The sequence below is a fragment of the Panulirus ornatus genome, chromosome 12 (assembly GCF_036320965.1).
Source record: "Panulirus ornatus isolate Po-2019 chromosome 12, ASM3632096v1, whole genome shotgun sequence".
Taxonomy (NCBI): Eukaryota; Metazoa; Arthropoda; class Malacostraca; order Decapoda; family Palinuridae; genus Panulirus; species Panulirus ornatus.
Genome location: NC_092235.1, coordinates 21106025 through 21128926, shown reverse-complemented (window position 1 = coordinate 21128926; position 22902 = coordinate 21106025). Strand labels below are relative to the sequence as shown.

The following is a 22902-nucleotide window of genomic DNA, read 5'->3' as shown; positions in this document are numbered from 1 at the left end:
ATTGACATTATCAAAACCATCACTAGCAACTTCGAGGGAAAAAAGTTTTCACATATATTTCCTGCAATCTAATTTCAAATAACCTCCCTCGTAATCCTGGCCTTCTATATACACACACGCTGTTAAGGGGTCGGTTCAATTCCTTGGTAACAGATTACCTTTTTAAGAATTCTTATACCTTAAAAAGTTTGTTATATACAAGTGAAAAGACTTACGTTATGTGGTGAAATGTTTTTTGTTAAGCTCTGGACATAAATATATATATATATATATATATATATATATATATATATATATATATATATATATAGTGTAGTGGTTTCAATACAGATTACATTGGTTTTTGGGCCTGGGTTACATTAATTACGTTAGGATAGAAAACGAAACTTCAATGGGTGACTTTGATATTTCAACGTGACCACCCGTGTTCGCTCAGCTGGCATTGAAGTGAATTTAGATTAAGTAATGCTGAAGATAAATTATCTTACATTTATCCTTTTCTCATGTATAAAGCCTAAATGATTTATTGAAAACGAAGGAAGACACTTAGTTAATCTATAGCTAATAGTCACATTCACCAATATTGGCAACTGACACTGGTATATATATATATATATATATATATATATATATATATATATATCATGCAGCTAAGAATAAAAGTGGGGGTGGAAAAGGTACACGAATGAGCTTTGCTGGAAAGCATACGATGCATTTAAAAGCCATTTATGGATTAAAGGCTTCTTACCTCTCTCTCTCTCTCCACCATCCCAGCCCCCCACACTACAACCACCACAGACAACACTTCGCTTCTATTCCACGGACACGCATAAAAAAAAAAAAAAAACTTGCTAAATGAAACGTAACGTGTAATATATTAGCTATTGTGTTACACATGGCGTCAAAAAAAAAAGGTTTTTTGGTTTTTATAACCTCGACCATGCAACATACGGCATGCTGCTGGGTTGGTTGGTTCACTATTTCTTTCCTTCCACCTCCCCGCTTTCGAACTCTCTCCACCCTCTCTCTCATGTCCTTCCCAGTAACTACATTCTGACATCTAAAAAAAAGAATTTTTTTTACTCTTATATTTCCCCTATTCATTTGTTCGTCCCTGAAGCCTTGAACATTCAATAATAAAAAAGATATTAAGAACTCCAACTGCCATATCTCCACAGTGAAATATAAATACTGAAAAAAATCATATTACCGTTGAAAAACAAAACACAATTTGCATACGGTACTCGTTAAACATAAACTGAAAAATACTTTAATTTTCGTTCAAAAAAAAAAAATTAAAAATCAAAACCATTTCTTTTGTTCTTCTTTGTACCTCTCTTGACGAAAATACAATCGTAAAATAAGAATGAAAAAAACGATAATACAGCGATTTGAAAATTATTAAAACAAAAAAAAAAAAAAATTAGGAAACCTTGAATGCAATCAAGAGATTACGGGTTTTATGATGCTATCTGGCACACCACCTGTGCTTTAGAGTTTCATATATATATATATATATATATATATATATATATATATATATATATATATATATATATATATATATATACTGCCAACCCCAATGCAAGATGCAAAATATAAAACATGAATAAACATACCTTCTGAATGAACCAGATATTCATTACACGCACCTTACACACACACACACACACACACACACACACATATATATATATATATATATATATATATATATATATATATATATATATATATATATATATATATATATATATTGAATTAACTTGACGGGTCGTCACTGCAAGGAAGAGACCAGGCAAATCAAACATCTCCTCACTCACCATCCTGTACAAAACCACAAACATCTCGCCTTTTGGGCATCTTATATCCTCAAGCAACGTATTATGACGTACTATCATAGCCTATCTTGCGCTTATCATAAATACTGACACACACACACTGCCTCTTCATCATATAGCGTGGGCTATAGATATAGAGTTATACAGAGGAGAGATATGTACTATATTAATCTTCATAACTACCAGTTTCTCCTCATCTGATCCACAAATCTACACTATTTCTAAATCTGGTCAGAGACATGGCGAATCTAACCCAATGGTTCTTCCTTTCTACGAATATGTCTCTCGATTTCTCTTACCTAGGCCAAGTTCCGATACACAAACACCCATCAATTGGGCTCTAGTAATTTCATGTAATAACAATAAACGTAACGTCACAGGCTATCCTTGTACAAACCAGAGCTACTGACATATATTGCCACTATACCCTCACAGACACGAGGGGGAAGTGGCACACACACGAGGGGGAAGTGGCAGTTTTTATTCCTAAGCTACCTCCCTTGTCAATCTACATAGGAAACAACAGGATGAGACACACAGCAAGCCTTACTATCTAACTGTGCGATAAATCACTCTAGAAAGACTTCATAAAATATGGGAAACATTAAATTAACGATTTATGCCATTTCCCAGTCTGGCCAATTCGTTCGAATTCCTGTCTCCTTCTTCGGTAGCGTGAGGAATGGATGAAGGCAAGCAAGTATGAATATGTACATGTGTATATATGTATGTCTGTGTATGTTGATATGTATATTTATTTATTAATTTCGCTTTGTCGCTGTCTCCCGCGTTTGCGAGGTAGCGCAAGGAAACAGACGAAAGAATGGCCCAACCCACCCACATACACATGTATATACATACACGTCCACACACGCAAATATACATACCTATACATCTCAATGTATACATATATATACACACACAGACATATACATATATACACATGTACATAATTCATACTGTCTGCCTTTATTTATTCCTATCGCCACCTCGCCGCACATGGAATAACAACCCCCTCCCCTCTCATGTGTGCGAGGTAGCGCTAGGAAAAGACAACAAAGGCCACATTCGTTCACATTTAGTATCTACCTGTCATGTAATAATGCACTGAAACCACAGCTCCCTTTCCACATCCAGGCCCCACAGAACTTTCCATGGTTTACCCCAGACGCTTCACATGCCCTGGTTCAATCCACTGACACCACGTCGACCCCGGTATACCACATCGTTCCAATTCACTCTATTCCTTGCACGCCTTTCACCCTCCTGTATGTTCAGGCCCTGATCACTCAAAATCTTTTTCACTCCATCTTTCCACCTCCAATTTGGTCTCCCACTTCTCCTCGTTCCCTCCACCTTTGACACAGATATCCTCTTGGTCAATCTTTCCTCACTCATTCTCTCCATGTGACCAAAGCATTTCAAAACACCCTCTTCTGCTCTCTCAACCACACTCTTTTTATTACCACACATCTCTCTTACTCTTTCATTACTTACTCGATCAAACCACATATTGTCTTCAGACATCTCATTTCCAACACATCCACCCTCCTCCGCACAACTCTATCTATAGCCCACGCCTCACAATCATACAACATTGTTGGAACCACTATTCCTTCAAACATACCCATTGTTGCTTTCCGAGATAACGTTCTCACCTTCCACACATTTTTCAATGCTCCTAGAACTTTTGCTCCCTCCCCCACCCTATGATTTACTTCCATGGTTCCATCCGCTGCCAAATCCACTCCCAGATATCTAAAACACTTCACTTCCTCCAGTTTTTCTCCATTCAAACTTACCTCCCAACTGACTTGTCCCTCAACCCTAGTGTACCTAATAACCTTGCTCTTATTCACATTCACTCTCAGCTTTCTTCTTTCACACACTTCACCGAACTCAGTCACCAGCTTCTGCAGTTTCTCACCAGAATCAGCCACCAGCACTGTATCATCAGTGAACAACAACTGACTCACTTTCCAAGCTTTCTCATCCACAACAGACTGCATACTTGCCCCTCTCTCCAAAACTCTTGCATTCATCTCCCTAACAACCCCATCTATAAACAAATTAAACAACTATGGAGACATCACGCACCCCTGCCACAAACCAACATTCACTGAGAACCAATCACTTTCCTCTCTTCCTACACGTACACATGCCTTACATCCTCGATAAAAACTTTTCACTGCTTCTAACAACTTGTCTCCCACACCAAATATTCTTAATACCTTCTACAGAGCATCTCTATCATGTCTATCATATGCCTTCTCCAGATCCATAAATGCTGTTACAAATCCACTTCCTTTTCTAAGTATTTCTCACATACATTCTTCAAAACAAACACCTGATCCACACATCCTCTACCACTTCTGAAACCACACTGCTCTTCCCCAATCTGATGCTCTGTACATGCCTTCACCCTCTCAATCAATACCCTCCCATATAATTTACCAGGAATACTCAACAAATCTATAAATCTGTAATGTGAGCACTCACCTTTATCCCCTTTACCTTTGTACAATGGCACTATGCAAGCATTCCGCCAATCCTCAGGCACCTCACCATACTTTAAATAACCTTGCCAACCAGTCAACAACACAGTCACCCCTTTTTTTAATAAATTCCACTGCATTACCATCCAAACCTGCTGCCTTGCCGCCTTTCATCTTCCGCAAAGCTTTTACTATCTCATCTCTGTTCACCAAATCATTCTCCCTAACCCTCTCACTTTGCACACCACCTCAACCAAAACACCTTAAATCTGCCACTCTATCATCAAACACATTCAACAAACCTTCAAAATACTCTCCATCTCCTTCTCACATCACCACTACTTGTTATCACCTCCCCATTAGCCCCCTTCACTGATGTTCCCATTTGTTCCCTTGTCTTATGCACCTTATTTATCTCCTTCCAAAACATCTTTTTATTCTCCCTAAAATTTAATGATACTCTCTCACCCCAACTCTCATTTGCCCTCTTTTTCACCCCTTACACTTTTCTCTTGACCTCCTGCCTCTTTCTTTTATACATCTCCCAGTCATTTGCATTATTTTCCAGCAAAAATTGTCCAAATGCCTCTCTCTTCTCTTTCACTAATAATCTTACTTCTTCATCCCACCACTCACTACCCTTTCTAATCGGCCCACCTCCCACGCTTCTCATGCCACAAACATATCAGAGGGAGTGTTTAAGCTATAATAATAATAATAATAATAATAATAATAATAATAATAATAATAATTTTTTTTTTTTTATTTTTTTTTTTTTATACTTTGTCGCTGTCTCCCGCGTTTGCGAGGTAGCGCAAGGAAACAGACGAAAGAAATGGCCCAACCCCCCCCCCCATACACATGTACATACACACGTCCACACACGCAAATATACATACCTACACAGCTTTCCATGGTTTACCCCAGACGCTTCACATGCCTTGCTTCAATCCACTGACAGCACGTCAACCCCTGTATACCACATGACTCCAATTCACTCTATTTCTTGCCCTCCTTTCACCCTCCTGCATGTTCAGGCCCCGATCACACAAAATCTTTTTCACTCCATCTTTCCACCTCCAATTTGGTCTCCCTCTTCTCCTCGTTCCCTCCACCTCCGACACATATATCCTCTTGGTCAATCTCTCCTCACTCATTCTCTCCATGTGCCCAAACCATTTCAAAACACCCTCTTCTGCTCTCTCAACCACGCTCTTTTTATTTCCACACATCTCTCTTACCCTTACGTTACTTACTCGATCAAACCACCTCACACCACACATTGTCCTCAAACATCTCATTTCCAGCACATCCATCCTCCTGCGCACATCTCTATCCATAGCCCACGCCTCGCAACCATACAGCATTGTTGGAACCACTATTCCCTCAAACATACCCATTTTTGCTTTCCGAGATAATGTTCTCGACTTCCACACATTTTTCAAGACTCCCAAAATTTTCGCCCCCTCCCCCACCCTATGATCCACTTCCGCTTCCATGGTTCCATCCGCTGACAGATCCACTCCCAGATATCTAAAACACTTCACTTCCTCCAGTTTTTCTCCATTCAAACTCACCTCCCAATTGACTTGACCCTCACCCCTACTGTACCTAATAACCTTGCTCTTATTCACATTTACTCTCAACTTTCTTCTTCCACACACTTTACCAAACTCAGTCACCAGCTTCTGCAGTTTCTCACATGAATCAGCCACCAGCGCTGTATCATCAGCGAACAACAATTGACTCACTTCCCAAGCTCTCTCATCCCCAACAGACTTCATACTTGCCCCTCTTTCCAGGACTCTTGCATTTACCTCCTTTACAACCCCATCCATAAACAAATTAAACAACCATGGAGACATCACACACCCCTGCCGCAAACCTACATTCACTGAGAACCAATCACTTTCCTCTCTTCCTACACGTACACATGCCTTACATCCTCGATAAAAACTTTTCACTGCTTCTAACAACTTGCCTCCCACACCATATATTCTTAATACCTTCCACAGAGCATCTCTATCAACTCTATCATATGCCTTCTCCAGATCCATAAATGCTACATACAAATCCATTTGCTTTTCTAAGTATTTCTCACATACATTCTTCAAAGCAAACACCTGATCCACACATCCTCTACCACTTCTGAAACCGCACTGCTCTTCCCCAATCTGATGCTCTGTACATGCCTTCACCCTCTCAATCAATACCCTCCCATATAATTTACCAGGAATACTCAACAAACTTATACCTCTGTAATTTGAGCACTCACTCTTATCCCCTTTGCCTTTGTACAATGGCACTATGCACGCATTCCGCCAATCCTCAGGCACCTCACCATGAGTCATACATACATTAAATAACCTTACCAACCAGTCAACAATACAGTCACCCCCTTTCTTAATAAATTCCACTGCAATACCATCCAAACCTGCTGCCTTGCCGGCTTTCATCTTCCGCAAAGCTTTTACTACCTCTTCTCTGTTTACCAAATCATTTTCCCTAACCCTCTCACTTTGCACACCACCTCGACCAAAACACCCTATATCTGCCACTCTGTCATCAGACACATTCAACAAACCTTCAAAATACTCATTCCATCTCCTTCTCACATCACCGCTACTTGTTATCACCTCCCCATTTACGCCCTTCACTGAAGTTCCCATTTGCTCCCTTGTCTTACGCACCCTATTTACCTCCTTCCAGAACATCTTTTTATTCTCCCTAAAATTTACTGATAATAATAATAATAATAATAAAAGTAATACTTGAAAAATATTTAAAAATGAGATTAAAAATTCTTGTCACAAATCAATACATTCTACTGGTATTCTTGTCCCAGATATCAATGTAACTACATGGCCTTTTAAGCTCTACTATAAAGCATGCACTATGAACCAAAAGTATAAGAATACTACAGAATACCCCAACGAAAGAAAAAGTAATGCAACAGTATTATTAGAGAGAGGTACATGAAGAAACATTCAGTGAAAGATGGACAGAGGATGCATGATTGGTTGGTTGGGATTTAGGCCTATTGACTGCAAAGGTCATGAAGACCACCAGCTTCAAGCTACATCCACTAACAGAAAAAACCTTAAATGCCTTCTACAGGTGTTAAAGATGTTTTTTAGACCTTATATTCTCAATTTCATGTGGTCCACGAGGATGTAGGTCAAATGAAACCTTTTAAAATGGGGTGGGGTCAGTGATGGAATGCTGCTGGGGTCTGTTCTGAAACTATTGTGCTTATTATCTATGCTAATGCCTTGCCAGAAGGACTAGACTCCTAGCTGAATACATTTGTGAATGAGGGAAGAAAAATTGAGGACTGCCTCACCTTAACAGGAAACCTAAACAAACTCTGAAGTTTGTTTGCAACTTGCATGACAAAATCAATCCAGAGTATACGTAAAGAAATAAAGTTGGGACACTGTGAAAGGACTTAATAAGTATATTATACAACACAAAATAAGCTATACAAATCTGTGCAAAAGAAGGACTTGGGAATCGGCATTATTTCTAACCTATTGCAGGAGCCCCACCTTAGGAGAAAGGCAAAGACGACACACTGCTTTTAGGAAATATCAACAATGCATTCAGTTACATCAGTAAAGAATTAAACAGCAAGCTGTTCACATGCCTACATTAGGCCAAAACTTGAATTGAATAGGCTTTTCAAATTTGGTCACTGCACTTATGAAGTGCAAAGAACTAACAGACAATGTTCAGATGAGGGAAACAATGGAGGTGGGACCAAAGTAAGAAAAGCCAGGTTACAGCTAAAGGTTAGAGGTATTGAATTCGTCTACCACAGGAGAGAGAGAAGGGTAAGGGGAGGCGTGATCACAATCTAAAACCATTCAAACCAGTTTGACGAGACTAACAGTAAATGGATCTTCAAAAGATGCAGGGATGAAGAACCAGAGGCCATAACATGTAATTAAGCAAAAAACTTGTTAGAAAAGAATTGCAGAACTTTAGCAGTAGAAGCTGAGAGGATGAATGGAATAAACTGAGCAATGAAACTGCAAATGTTGACAGCATACATTAGCTTTAAAAGTTGTAAGGTAGTAGAGAAAGTCTAAGATGTGGGTCCCCAGAGGTAAAGATCCCCCTTTCTGTAAATTACAAATTGGTAATTACTACCCACCTGGGTATCAGGATCAGTGACAGCTGCATAGTAAGCCAGCATGTGAGTGGTTGTCAAGCTGCACTCCTCTGACCCAGGTAGTTGTCTCATCTTTCTGTCTGTCCACAAACATAAAATCTCTCCTTGTCATACAATACACTTGACAACACTTGACACACATCTCATTCTTCTTAACTAGATTTTCCTGAGGAAAGTGGAATGTGCTTCCCCTGCCTTTTGACAAAATGGTAGGAGCAATTGACAGAAGTAGTAGGTAGGAACATTTAGGTAAGAGCATTAGGTTCAATTAGTAGTTATGAAAATTCGGCAGGAGCATTAAGTAGTAGAAGTCAGTAGGAACATCAGGTAAGTAAAAGCCTCTTCAAGCAATGCAGCTGCCTTGCCCTTTGCCAGTGGCCTGTTAAGGGTGAGACACTAAAGACAGATAAGCTGCACTGGAGTTCACTAGTTATGGAGACTCTACTGCCATGGCCACCCTCTTGAGGGGATTCCAGAAGGGAACAAGTGTCAAAGATATGGACAGATAGATAATAAGATAGAAAAATAAAATATCTTATTCAGTGGTTGTCAAGTTGCACTCTTCTAACCCAGGCAGCTATCTTTTCTTTCTGCCTCACTCACATGTGGACTACTGTCATTCATTCCACAAACATACTATCTCCTCTTGTTATAACACTTGACAACACTTAACTCACACAGCTCATTCTTCATAACTCTAGGCAAGCCCTGCCTCATGGCAAGATGGTAGGAGCAGTAGGTAGGAACACTTACACAGGAGGATTAGGTAGTAGTGGTCAGTAGGAACATTTGGTACGAGCCTCTGCAAACACTCTGCCAGAGTTGCCTTCTGCCAGTGGCCTATTAAGGGTGAGGAGCTAAAGGCTAAGAAGTGGCACTGGAGCTCACTAGTTAGGGAGACTATTGCAATGGCCACTCCCTTGAGGGAGTTCCAATTGGAATGGGTGTCAGAGGTATAGATAGACAGACTGCTAGAAGTAATTAAAGATGCAGCATATGAAATGCAGCATATGAACTCTTCACATTTAGAGGTAATCCATCTAAGAATGTCTACAGAATATTTTCTAATCATGTGCAATGGAATCCTGTTTTCTGCAAGGGTGGAAAAGTGAGTGATGAATTTAAATATAGTCTCACTTGAAAAATCAGCTTGTGTCCCACATGAAAAATTAATGAATGTCTACACTAGTATAGAACCGTTTATTCACTTAAAACACAAGTGATTTTAAGTTGAGGATGTGTGAGTAAATTCAGAGGATGTTTGCACTTGTTCCATCACACATATATATGGGAATGGAGATAAAGATAATTGATATAAAGACCTTTTTACTGATATTTACTCATTAATCATTTCGTTGTGACTATTCATTTTGGAATTCCTCTTTTCGCATGGTAATGTAGAGGTTGTGCCATCCAGAAAGAAAAATATCAACATGAGGGCAATAATATTGCCCAATCAAATATGATCATTCAATATTTAAATGTGAAAAGTACAAAATAAAACAGTAAACCCTTAAAATACAGCACAAAAAATCCTTCTTTGCGCAATAATACAAAGAGTTTTGAAAAAATTTAGACAATACAAATACTTACAGGAAATGAGACAATGTTTATATAAATAAAGTCAATAACTGATATGGCAGTGCTCCAGTGAAATTAATCATAAATTCTGTGGTTGCACTCCAATGTGTAGTGATACAGCCTTCAGCAAACACCCAAGCAAATTAGTGAAAAGATGAAAATTTTCAAGGAAAGCTTCGGAATACTGGCTTTTTTCCTTTTCCTCTACTGCTAATTAAAACATTAGTTTTGGTATTGTGAATGCTCACTTCAACTTCTTGAAGACTGTCTCAGGAATAAGATGATAAAGTTTCACTTTTAGTGGCTTTGCAATGTTACAGAGTAAATAACATGGAATGTTTGAGGGGGTTACTGTAAGCACCTCAAACATTTTCTCACCATTCTGGAAGAGAGGAGAGTGATTGGTTCCCAATGAATGTCAGTTTGTGGCAAGGACACATGATGTCTCTATGGTTGTTTAATTTGTTTATGGATGGGCCGGTTAGGAAGATAATTGAAAGAATTTTGGAGAGAGGGGCGAGTGTGCAGTCTGATGTGGATGACAGGGCCTGGGAAGTGAGTCAGTTGTAGTTTGCCAATGATGCAGCTCTAAAGGCTGATTCATGTGAGAAACTGCAGAGGATGGTGACTGAGTTTGGAAAAGTGTGTGAGAGGAAAAAGTTGAGTTCAGTAGGGTTGAGGGACAAGTTCACTGGGATGTAAGTTTGATTGGAGAGAAATTGGAGGAAGTGAAGTGTTTTAGATGTCTGGGAATGGACTTAGCAGTGGATGGAACGATGGAAGTTGAAGAGAGCCACAGGGTGGGGGAGAGGGCAAAGGTTCTGGGAGCAAAGAAGAATGTGTGGAAGGTGAGAACGTTATCTTGGAGAGCAAAAATGGGTATGTTTGAAGGAACAGTAGTTCCAATAATGTTATATTGTTGCAAGGCATGGGCTATGGATAGGGTTGAATGGAGGAGGGTGGATATGTTGGAAATGAGATGTTTGAGGACAATATGTGGTGTGATCGAGTAAGTAATGTAAGGGTAAGAGAAATGTGTGGAAATAAGAAGAGTATGGTTGAGAGAGCAAAAGAGGGTGTGTTAAAATGGTTTGGACATATGAAGAGAATAAGTAAGGAAAGATTGGCAAAGAGGATATATGTATCAGAGGTGGAGGGAACAAGGAGAAGAGGAAGACCAAACTGAAGGTGGAAGGATGGAGTGAAAAAAAGATTTTGAGCAATTGGGGCCTGGACATACAGGAGGGTGAGAGGCATGCAAAGAACAGAGTGAATTGGAACGATGTGGTATACCAGGGTCAATGTGCTGTGAATGGATTGAACCAGGGCATGTGAAGCATCTTGGATAAACCATGGAAAGGTCTGTGGGGCATGGATGTAGATTGGGGGCTGTGGTTTCGGTGCATTACACATGACAGCGAGAGAATGAGTCCGAACAAATGTGGCCTTTGTGTCTGTATTCCTGGCGCTACCTCGCTGAAGCAGGGGACAACAATGTTGTTTTCCTGTGGGGCGGGGTAGTGACAGGAATGGATGAAAGCAAGCATGAATATACACATGCGTACATATGTAATATCTGCATATATGTATGTATATGTGCTTAGGTGGGCGTTTATGTATACAGGTACATCACCGATTTTCCAGCAACTGATGATTCGGCACCTCCTTTAGTCCAAACAAAATTACATGAGGGAACTTGAAATTACCACGGCCACCAGAATAGTTTATTGGGCGGCCACAGATACATTGTGAGTAGTGAGCGCTTATTTACATTCTTACACTGCACTTGTTGGTGGTGATACCACAATTCTGTGAGATTCTCGGCTTATTTTGCTTGAATTTAACCCTAGCTATGGTTTCTAAGACATATGAGTGTCAGTTGTGGTGTCAAATGTAAACACCAGTCCATATCGATCCAAGATAAAGTAGAACTGTTGAAAAAAATGGACCGTGGTATTTCGGTGCGTAAGCTGTGTGACATCTACAGTACTGCTTCATCAACTGTTTATGATATAAAGAAACAAAGGTAGAAAATATGGAAATTCTATGCAGACAACGATTCCAAGAAGCAAATGACGATTAAAAAAAATGTGGAAGATGGTGAGAGTACTGAGCACAATAGAGTGATAATGGAATGGTTTTGACAGCATCAGAGTGATGGACTGGGCTTATTAGGTGGCATGATAATGGACCAGACTAAGTTGTTCCATAAAGAACTTAAATTACAACAAGAGCATGACTATAGTGAAGGATGGCTTCAAAGACTCGAAGAAGTGTCATGGGATTTCTATGAATAAAGTGTGCAGAGAAAAGAGGTCTGCAAATCACAAAGGAGCTGCTAAATATGAGGACAAATTTGCGAAACTCATAGCTGACGAGCACCTCAGTCCTGAGCAGGTGTATAAGTACCTGCATTTCATTTACTTATTCAACTTACATTTAATATTTGTTCAATTTAAATTTCTAGCAGTCCATGGTATACTTTAGACACATGGGAGATGAATAATTAGTGGGTTAGAGGTGTGTTGATGAATTATTATCATGTGACCACGGTTGGTCCGACAAAATGGTTAATCCAGCAAGGCTTTGTAACCAAGAGTGCAAGAAAATTGGTGGTGTACCTGTATATATGTGTATATGAGTGGATGGGCCATAATTTGTCTATTTCCTGGTGCTACCTCGGTGACATGGTTGGTATGGTCACTCAGTGTATGTATGGACCATGGTGAAGTGCCTATGGATTGGTGGAATGCATGCATAGTGCCACTGCACAAAGGCAAAGGGGACAAAGGTGAGCATTCAAACTACAGAGGCATAAGTCTGTTGAGTATTCCTAGGAAATCACATGGCAGGGTATTGATTGAGAGGGTGAAGGCATGTACAGAGCATCAGATTGGGGAAGAGCAGGGTGGTTTCAGAAGTGGTAGAGGATGTGTGGATCAGGTGTTTGTTTTGAAGAATGTATGTGAAAAATATTTAGAAAAACAGATGGATTTGTATGTAGCATTTATGGATCTGGAGAAGGCATATGACAGGGTTGATAGAGATGCTTTGTGGAAGCTTTTAAGAGTATACAGTGTGGGAGGCAAGTTGCTAAAAGCAGTGAAAAGTTTTTACCAAGGACATAAGGTATGTGTACGAGTATAAAGAGAGAGGAGTGATTGGTTCCCAGTGAATGTCAGTTTGCAGCAGAGGGGTGTGATGTCCCAATGATTGTTTAATTTGTTTATGGATGGGGTGTTTAGGGAGATAAAGGCAAGAGTTTTGGAGAGAGGGGTGAGTATGCAAACTGCTGGGAATGTATGGATTTGTATGTAGCATTTATGGATCTGGAGAAGGCATACGATAGATTTGATAGAGATGCTCTGTGGAAGGTATTAAGAATATATGGTGTGGGAGGCAAGTTGTTAGAAGCAGTGAAAAGTTTTTATCAAGGATGTAAGGCATGTGTACGTGTAGGAAGAGAGGAAAGTGATTGGTTCTCAGTGAATGTTGGTTTGCGGCAGAGGTGCGTGATGTCTCCATGGTTGTTTAATCTGTTTATGGATGGGGTCGTTGGGGAGGTGAATGCAAGAGTTTTGGAAAGAGGGGCAAGTGTGCAGTCTGTTGTGGATGAGAGTGCTTGGGAAGTGAGTCAGTTGTTGTTCACTGATGATACAGTGGTGATGGCTGATTCGGTTGTGAAAATGCAGAAGCTGGTGACTGAGTTTGGTAAAGTGTGTGAAAGAAGAAAGCTGAGGGTAAATGTGAATAAGAGTAAGGTTATTAGGTACAGTTGGGTTGAGAGACAAGTCAATTGGGAGGTAAATTTGAATGGAGAAAAACTGGAGGAAGTGAAGTGTTTTAGATATCTGGGAGTGGATTTGGCAGCGTATGGAACCATGGAAGCGGAAGTGAATCCTAGGGTGGGGGAGGGGGCGAAAGTTCTGGGAGTGTTGAAGAATGTGTGGAAGTCGAGAACATTATCTCGGAGCAAAAATGGGTATGTTTGAAGGAATAGTGGTTCCAACAATGTTATATGGTTGCGAGGCATGGGCTATAGATAGAGTTGTGCAGAGGAGGGTGGATGTGCTGGAAATGAGATGTTTGAGGACAATATGTGGTGTGAGGTGGTTGATCAAGTAAGTAATGAAAGGGTAAGAGAGATGAGTGGTAATAAAAAGAGTGTGGTTGAGAGAGCAAAAGAGGGTGTTTTGAAATGGTTTGGTCACATGGAGAGAATGAGCGAGGAAAGATTGACAAAGAGGATATATGTGTCAGAGGTGGAGGGAACATGGAGAAGTGGGAGACCAAATTGGAGGTGGAAAGATGGAGTGAAAAAGATTTTGAGTGATCGGGGCCTGAACATGCAGGAGGGTGAAAGGCGTGCAAGGAATAGAGTGAATTGGAATGATGTGGTATACCGGGGTCGATGTGCTGTCAATGGATTGACCCAGGGCATGTGAAGCATCTGGGGTAAACCATGGAAAGTTCTGTAGGGCCTGGATGTGGAAAGGGAGCTGTGGTTTCGGTGCATTATACATGACAGCTAGAGACTGTGTGAACGAATGTGGCCTTTGTTGTCTTTTCCTTGCACTATCTCGCACACATGCAGAGGGAGGGGGTTGTTATTTCATGTGTGGTGGGGTGGTGATGGGAATGAATAAAGGCAGACAGTATGAATTATGTACATGTGTATATATGTATATGTCTGTGTGTGTATATATATGTATATGTTGAAATGTATAGGTATGTATATGTGCATGTGTGGATGTGTATGCATATACATGTGTATGTGGGTGGGTTGGGCCATTCTTTCGTCTGTTTCCTTGCGCTACCTTGCTAACGAGGGAGACAGCAACAAAGTATAATAAATATAAAATAAATATAATAATAATATTATTTATTCATTATACTTAGTCACTGTCTCCTGCATTAGCGAGGTAGTGCAAGGAAACAGACGAAAGAATGGCCCAATCCATCCACACACACATGCATATACATAAACGCCCACACAAGCACATATACATACCTATACATTTCAATGCATGCATACATATACATTCACAGACATATATATATATATACACACATGCTCATATTCATCCTTGCTGCCTTCATCCATTCCCGTTGCCACCCTGTCACACATAAAACAGCACACCCCTCACCCCATGCACACATGAGGTAGTGCGAGGAAAAGAAAACAAAGGCCACATTTGTTCATGCTCAGTCTCTACCTGTCATGTGTAATGCACTGAAACCACAGCACCCTTTCCACATCCAGGCCTCACAAAACTTTCCATTGTTTACCCCAGATGCATCACATGCCCTGGTCCAATCCATCGATAGCACATCAACCCCGGTATACCACATCGTTCCAATTCACTCTATTCCTTGCACGCCTTTCTTTCTCCTGTATGTTCAGGCCCCAATTGCTCAAGATCTTTTTCACTCCATCCTTTCACCTCCAATTTGGTCTCCCACTTCTCCTCGTTCCCTCCACCTTTGACACACATATCCTCTTTGTCAATCTTTTGTCACTGATTCTCAACCACACTCATTTCATTGCCAGACATCTCTCTTACCCTTTCATTACTTACTCAATCAAATCACCTCACACCACATATTGTCTTAAAATATTTCATTTCCAACACATCCACCCTTCTCTGCATAACCTTATCTATAGCCCATGCCTCGCAACCATATGACATTGTTGGAACCACTATTCCTTAAAACATACCTGTTTTTGCTCTCTGAGATAACGTTCTCGCCTTCCACACATTCTTCAACGCTCACAGAACCTTCATCCCCTCTCCCACCCTGTGACTCACTTCCACTTCCATGGTTCCATCTGCTGCTAAATCCACTTCCAGATATCTAAAACCCTTCACTTCCTCCAGTTATCTCCATTCAAACTTACCTCTTGATTAATGTGTCTCAACACTACAGAAACTAATAACATTGCTCTTATTCACAATAACTCTCAACTTTCTTCTTTCACCCACCCACATACACATGCATGTACATAAACACCCACACACACATATACATTTCAACATATACATACATATACATACTCAGGCATCTACATATATACACATGTACATATCCATACTTGCTGCCTTCATCCATTACCATCACCACCCCACCACACACGAAACAGCATCCCCCCCCTCCAGTGAGGCTGCACCAGGAACAGACAAAAAAGGCCACATTCATTCACACTCAGTCTCTAGCTGTCATATGTAATGCACCAAAACCACAGCTCCCTTTCCACATCCAGGCCCCGCAGACCTTTCCATTATATACCCCAGATGCTTCACATGCCCTGGTTCAATCCTCTGACAGCACACTGACCGCAGTATACCACATCATTCCAATTCACACCATTCCTTGCATGCCTTTCACCCTCCTGAATGTTCACAGGCCCCAATCACTCAAAAACTTTTTCACTCCATCCTTCCACCTCCAATTTAGTCTCCCACTTCTCCTCGTTCCCTCCACCTCTGACACATATATCCTCTTTGTCAATCTTTCCTCACTCATTCTCTCCATGAGTCCAAATCATTTCAACACACCCTCTTCTGCTCTCTCAACCACACTTATTTTATTACCACACGTCTCTCACCCTTTCATTACTTATTCGATCAAACCACCTCACACCACATATTGTCCTCAAACATTTAATTTCCAACACATCCACATAAATTTTTTTTTCGTACTTGATCACAGTTTTCCACGTTAGTGATGTAGGGCTAGCAACATTCAAAGAAAGGCCCACTCACACCCATTTTCCAGCTTCATGTGTAATGCACTGAAACCACAGCTCCCTATCCACAACCAGACCCCACAGATCTATCCATGGTTTATCCCAGACGCTTCACATGTTCAGGTTCAGTCCATGATATTAACATGCTTAAGAACTGTATTACAAAATTCATTGTGACACTACTGGTTACCCACAATACTATACTACAGTTTTCTCAGGCATAAACCTGAATACTTCATTCTCTTCACATTTACATATGCCAGATTATCCGTCTCTATAAAGGGTGGCCATAACTTCTCATCTCAAAGAACAAAGGTAATTCAATGTACCAAGAATAGTGAATCCGACTTTTCAGGAGGGATAAAATTCATACATCAATGGAACTATGGTGATACTTATTTTGTGCCTGAACATCTGTTACCATTGTACACAATGCCCAACAGTTGGTGAAAAATCAATTCATACCTCTGAAAATTACATCATTTAAATATACATTCAGTTTCACTAAAGCTCATATGTACCTGACAGAATAAAACTAATACGAAAACTTGTACAGTACACTGCAATTATGAAAATATAAATTCATAAGAAATGTCATGGAGCTTCAAGAAATAGCAATATACAAGAGTACAACTAATGACTAACAATTTGGTTTAGGTATAAAGCTGAATCACAGCATAGCTTTATAAATAACTCATGAAAGAACATATACTTGGGATATCATGATGCATAATATCCCTCACAAAAATATTCTCTTTATTATGAACATATGAGATGCATTGACAGCCTAAAGATACACTTTATGATTAAATGGAATACCAGTAATATTGGGAATATATTAAGACCTAACAATAAATGCAATATTGATGAAGTCATTTATAATGCTTAAGACATACTGGAAAGGTGACTTCATTAAATCCTGATAAAAGGAGATTCTTCCCGTATTTCCATTTCAGGTTTCATTAAAATTCACATTAAATATTTCTAATTAACAGTGTCTGAATAAACAATAAAGAGTTTGAAAGAATTCTTTTTCAAAATTCTACTTTAGCAAATCAGTCAATGAATTCCTTTCTGTGGTGTTGCAATGAAAATTATTACTACTACTTGTGACACAAAATTAAGATAAATAAAATACAAGAGTGATGGTGTGAACAGCAGGTAAGATAACCAGGTGATTCAAGAAAATGTTTTACAAGACAAAAAAGCTGATCATGATAACAATGGCTGAAAGTTTACATCAAGTTTGGCAATTCTTTGCTTTGATGATCAAGTTATCCTTCAACAATAGTGAAACAAATGGCAATGAGGTTGCAATGATATGCTACAAAGCCATACTTAACCTACTTGTATGTTAAGTTGCACCAATAACATGACTTAAGGCTTATCGAAGTATAGAAATCACCATTCTTCCCTTCTAACTATAAAGCAACATAAATTTTCTCTAAATGATCTGCTACATCCTTTGTTTTAAGCAAGCAAATACATTTCCCAAACACTTACACACCATTGTACATCTGCACATTCAAGCATCCATAGCCAAAAATTAATGCCCATACAGCTTACTGCTAACAAACAACTAATGCAACCAAGGTTTAAAAAAAAAAAAAAGGTGAAGAGCAAGACAGATGGGACATGAAGTAAAATGGGAAAAGCAATGCTTGCATTAAAAGCAACCTATAAATACCAGTAAAAGGTCATGTTTGCACAGACTGAGAGCAATTCTGCCAAGGTAATGGTGCACAAATTAATAAAAAAACTGACATATATCTCTTATATAAGCTATCAACACTAAAAATCTTTACATAAAAAATAACAAATGATCATACTGCTTACAGAAGTATGGTTCTTGCACAGGGTATAATAAAACCACCAAGACCCTTGAATAACATAAGCGAGTGAAATTTCATCTACTTCCATGAACATTTTTTGTAGGCTGTTCCATTAGCTCTATTGTAAGCTAGATCTATTTTTGACATATCTAGTTCCAACTAGGTAGCATAAATCTAGTAAATTACTGGTATAATGATGAAGTTAAATGAAAAGTAAAACAAAATGAAATTCCTGATATACACATGAAAACTAAAAACTAAGCCACTGTTGATATTACAATGCCATATTAATCAAACTGCTAACTTGTATATAAATCAATGGGGACTGCACCATAACTGTTCTCCATTTTGTCTTAACAAAAATCACACAAAGGCATACAAACAGTAACAGACCAATGGGTCCTAATGAGGGTGTCTGTAATACTGGAGATCAGAAACTAAACTTTAAACTCTTCCTGTAATCAAGGGGGGTGCAACCAATGTCACTTATGGAACTGAAGTGAAATATCTATCAAGTATATTCTCAAATGTATCTATGTGCTTGCTTTCAACTGCTCTAAATGGTAAATCATTGCATATGTTAATTCTGCTGAAGAAAAAGTACTGCACTTCATTTGAGGTAAAATGTTTGCCCCTGAATTTGTATGCCTCACTACAAATAAAATTAGACAAAACCTACTAGGCAAATTAAGCAAGATACGGAACACATTATATAAATTCAGTATTTCTGATATATTAGACTAAACAAGCAAACTATGGTAAGAAACAGAAGCCCAATCACAAGGAAAGTGTGACCACCTGACATACTAATATTTGGCCGGCTCAAAGTTGATCATCAAGAAATCAAGACTCAAACCTGATCACTAATCAACTTTCATCCCTAGTTTCATACCTTAATCAAAATCATTCTGGCTTAAAGACTCATGGTTTGATGAAATCCATGCTAGAAAACATATTGCAATACTGACTACTTAATCAGGGGCAGGTGGCGCAAAAAAGTGCATAAATGGTTCATTGCTATATACAACTCTGGATGCAATACAAGTGGCCAGAGAAGTACAAATAAAAAACCATTTTCAGTGCACAAGCACTCCCAGATCAAGATAAAAGTCACCTAAGCAATTTGCTTAAGGTTAAAATGACCATATATATAAAAGCTACAAAGAAATGTAACAAATGCATCAACAATTCCTCATATAAGCATCCAGTGTTGTCACAAAGATAAAGTGTTTCATGAAGCATGTTACAGGTGCTTTAATTTGTCTGAACAAATATGAAAGCCTGAGACTTTCTCCATCTCTGTTTGTACAAATTACACATACAAACACAAAGTGAGAGCAAGGTCTGAAGAAACCAAAGTATTTGAGATTACAGATTAAATCCAGTTAGATCTAAATTTTTTCTTTTAATCAATGAACATCACCATAGCTCGTGTGATTAATGCACATGCAGAATTAGCTTTGGTTGCAATGGTGATCCCACTTGCAAAACAGGATCTATGGTACCAATAGTGAAGAGTGCTATGTGATAGCCCAGCCTTTTGGCAAAATGGTAGGAGCAATAGATAGAAGCAGTAGGTAGGAACATTATGCTGAAGTATTAAGACAGTGTGAATTGTGTGCATGGGTATATATGTATGTGTCTGTGTGTGTATATATATGTGTACATTGAGATGTATAGGTATGTATATTTGCGTGTGTGGACGTGTGTGTATATACATGTGTATGGGGGTGGGTTGGGCCATTTCTTTCGTCTGTTTCCTTGTGCTACCTTGCAAATGCGGGAGACAGCGACAAAGCAAAATATATAAATAAATAAATAAATTAAATAAAAACATTGGGTAGAAGTAATGCACAGGAACATTAGGCATGAGCATTAGATGGAAGTAGTAGGTAGGAACATTAGGTACAAATTCTCGAAAGGAACATTAGGTAGCAGCATCTGGAAACACTGTGCTAGAGTTACCCTCTGCAAATGGCCTGCTGTGGGTGAGGCACTATAGGCTAAGAAGTGGCAGTCGAGTTCACCTGTTATGGAGACTCTTTTGCTGTGGCCAGCCCCTTGAAGGAGTTCCTGGAGTGGACGGGTGTCAGGTATACAGAAAGATAGATAGATCACTAATGGATGCCAGAAGTAATTGCTGTTAACCTTTTCTTTCTAAGTTTGATTAAAGAAAACCTCATAAAGTGTTGGAATTTACCATGCAATTAATAATACAAGGAGGTCACGGTAAAATGTGAATGCTGATATGTAAAACTGCAATTACTTAAAACTCTGAAGAAAACCTTGAAATAGTGAACTTCACCCTAGGTCTCTCTTCCTTAGATCAGTCATTCCAGATGTGGAACGTCTGCAATATGATCAACTACCTGAAATAAAGTTAAACCAAACGGGCCTAAGTTTAGTTGCCCATGCCGTCACAGCTAACATGAAAAGAGAGAGAGGGGAAAGAGAAAAGGAATACCTCCAATGATCCTTAATACAGCCCTCACAGATACAAAACCTCTTCAGCTATAAATCCAACTCGGATACAAAACCATTATATGACAACTGTCAATCTAAATAAAAAAAAATTCATCACTGGAAAAGACAATTGAGATTAAAAACTTCAATAGGTAAGCAAGTTAGATAAACTTCCACTCCATTAAGCCTTCAAAATCAAATGCAAAATTTCTACAATATGGAGCCAATACAGATTTATAACATCTGTAAGACAGTTAATCCAAGTGCTAAATGTCTCCATCATGGAAAATTTTCAAGATAAAAAAATTTCCCACTAATACCTTGGAGAGAAAACCTCTTTCTTATTAGGCTCTTACAATGCCAAACTTCTTGTCTGAAAACAAAATCTTTCTACTACTAAACTATGAAAGATAATACAATCACCTTTGGTACTAATCACACAGGAACTTGTCATAAACTTTGTATAGATTTCATCTTCAGAAACTCAATCTACTAGATGCACAGAACCAATCCAATACAGAATACTGATAATTACATTAGCCAATGAAATTACAGGAATCTCTAAACTAAAGGAAGCTAGATACAAGGCCTTTCTCATTTATCAACTTAACTGGTTACAGTCTCTTCACAGTAACAGGTAATGAATACAGTAATACACAAAAATACTAGAAAGTTTTTGAAAAGGAACTGAACTATGGAGATCAGGATTCTATATAATACTGTACATACCATTAATCATTAACAATTATATTGATAAGAAAGTCATTACCTTCAGCTAACTAAACTGTCATTTTGTATAACAAATTAAGTAATAAAAAAGATGTGTCACATTAATGAGACAGGTAATTAGTATGTATTAATCATATCTTTAACGAACAAGTGCAGTGAAATACACAAAAATGTGCAAGCTATGCTACGCCATCTCCCATTTCTGTAGGACAGCATTTTTTTTATATAAGAGGGGTTAGTTAGCTAGTCTGGGGCCATAGATAACAGGCTGTCCAGCTCTACAAAAATCACAGAAAAAATTACCTTTGCGAGGTGGTCTCTTCCCATAAAAGATGGACAGCAAAATGCAGGGCCATTACATGACTTTATGACCAGCTCTGTGCTACCCAAGGAGAGAGAAAAAAAAGAAAGCTTTTATACTGAGCTTTGGTCTCATGAGTGTTGAATAGGGTTTGGTTTCCTCTACATTCACACTATGGCATTCTGGCATTCAACAGCACAAAAACTGAGCTATAAAAATATGGCAATATAATTCATGAAAAATGCCTGAAAAGACTACAAATAAAATTCTGCAACAATATTTCTTCTAATTCTTTCATCAATAGAATATCAATTCATAACTTTCTCAAATTCTAGACATGTAAAAGTAGTTTTCAGTGTGCAATTTTGGCAGTGACCACATATCCGGTTACTAAATAACATTTCAAAATGTCTAAGTCACTACTGTACAAGAAGAAACCCCTGGATCACAATGGTTCTTTAAGGAATCAAGTTTCTGTATTCATATGAATACCTTCTAAAATTTTCAAATTACAAACAAGCCAAAAGCTGTATTATATAACAAAAGCAAACTCCTAAAAAAAAACTGCTTTCAGTAATTATGAATAATCTTGAAAAGAGAATTTTAAATTCCCTTTTCTCACTTTAGTAAAGCTGTTTCCAGTAAAGCACACAGAAAAATACCTTCTGAAATGTAACAATACTCAATAAGCATGCTTCTAGATTACTAATACCATATGAAAATAAACATCGTTATACA

At 38.7% G+C, this 22902-nt stretch overlaps 1 protein-coding gene across 2 annotated transcripts in view; it reads right to left on the bottom strand.

Annotated features, from left to right (window-relative positions):
• Positions 1 to 22902, bottom strand: part of Agps (alkyldihydroxyacetonephosphate synthase) — a 76131-nt gene that overhangs the window by 5572 nt on the left and 47657 nt on the right. The window contains exon 14 of one of the 2 annotated variants that reach the window (XM_071667459.1): positions 22167 to 22245. In XM_071667459.1, the coding sequence (XP_071523560.1) occupies positions 22167 to 22245 (79 nt within the window). Of the gene's footprint in view, positions 1 to 11801; positions 22246 to 22902 lie in introns of those variants that run through there. The other variant, XM_071667460.1, reaches the window with a different exon arrangement.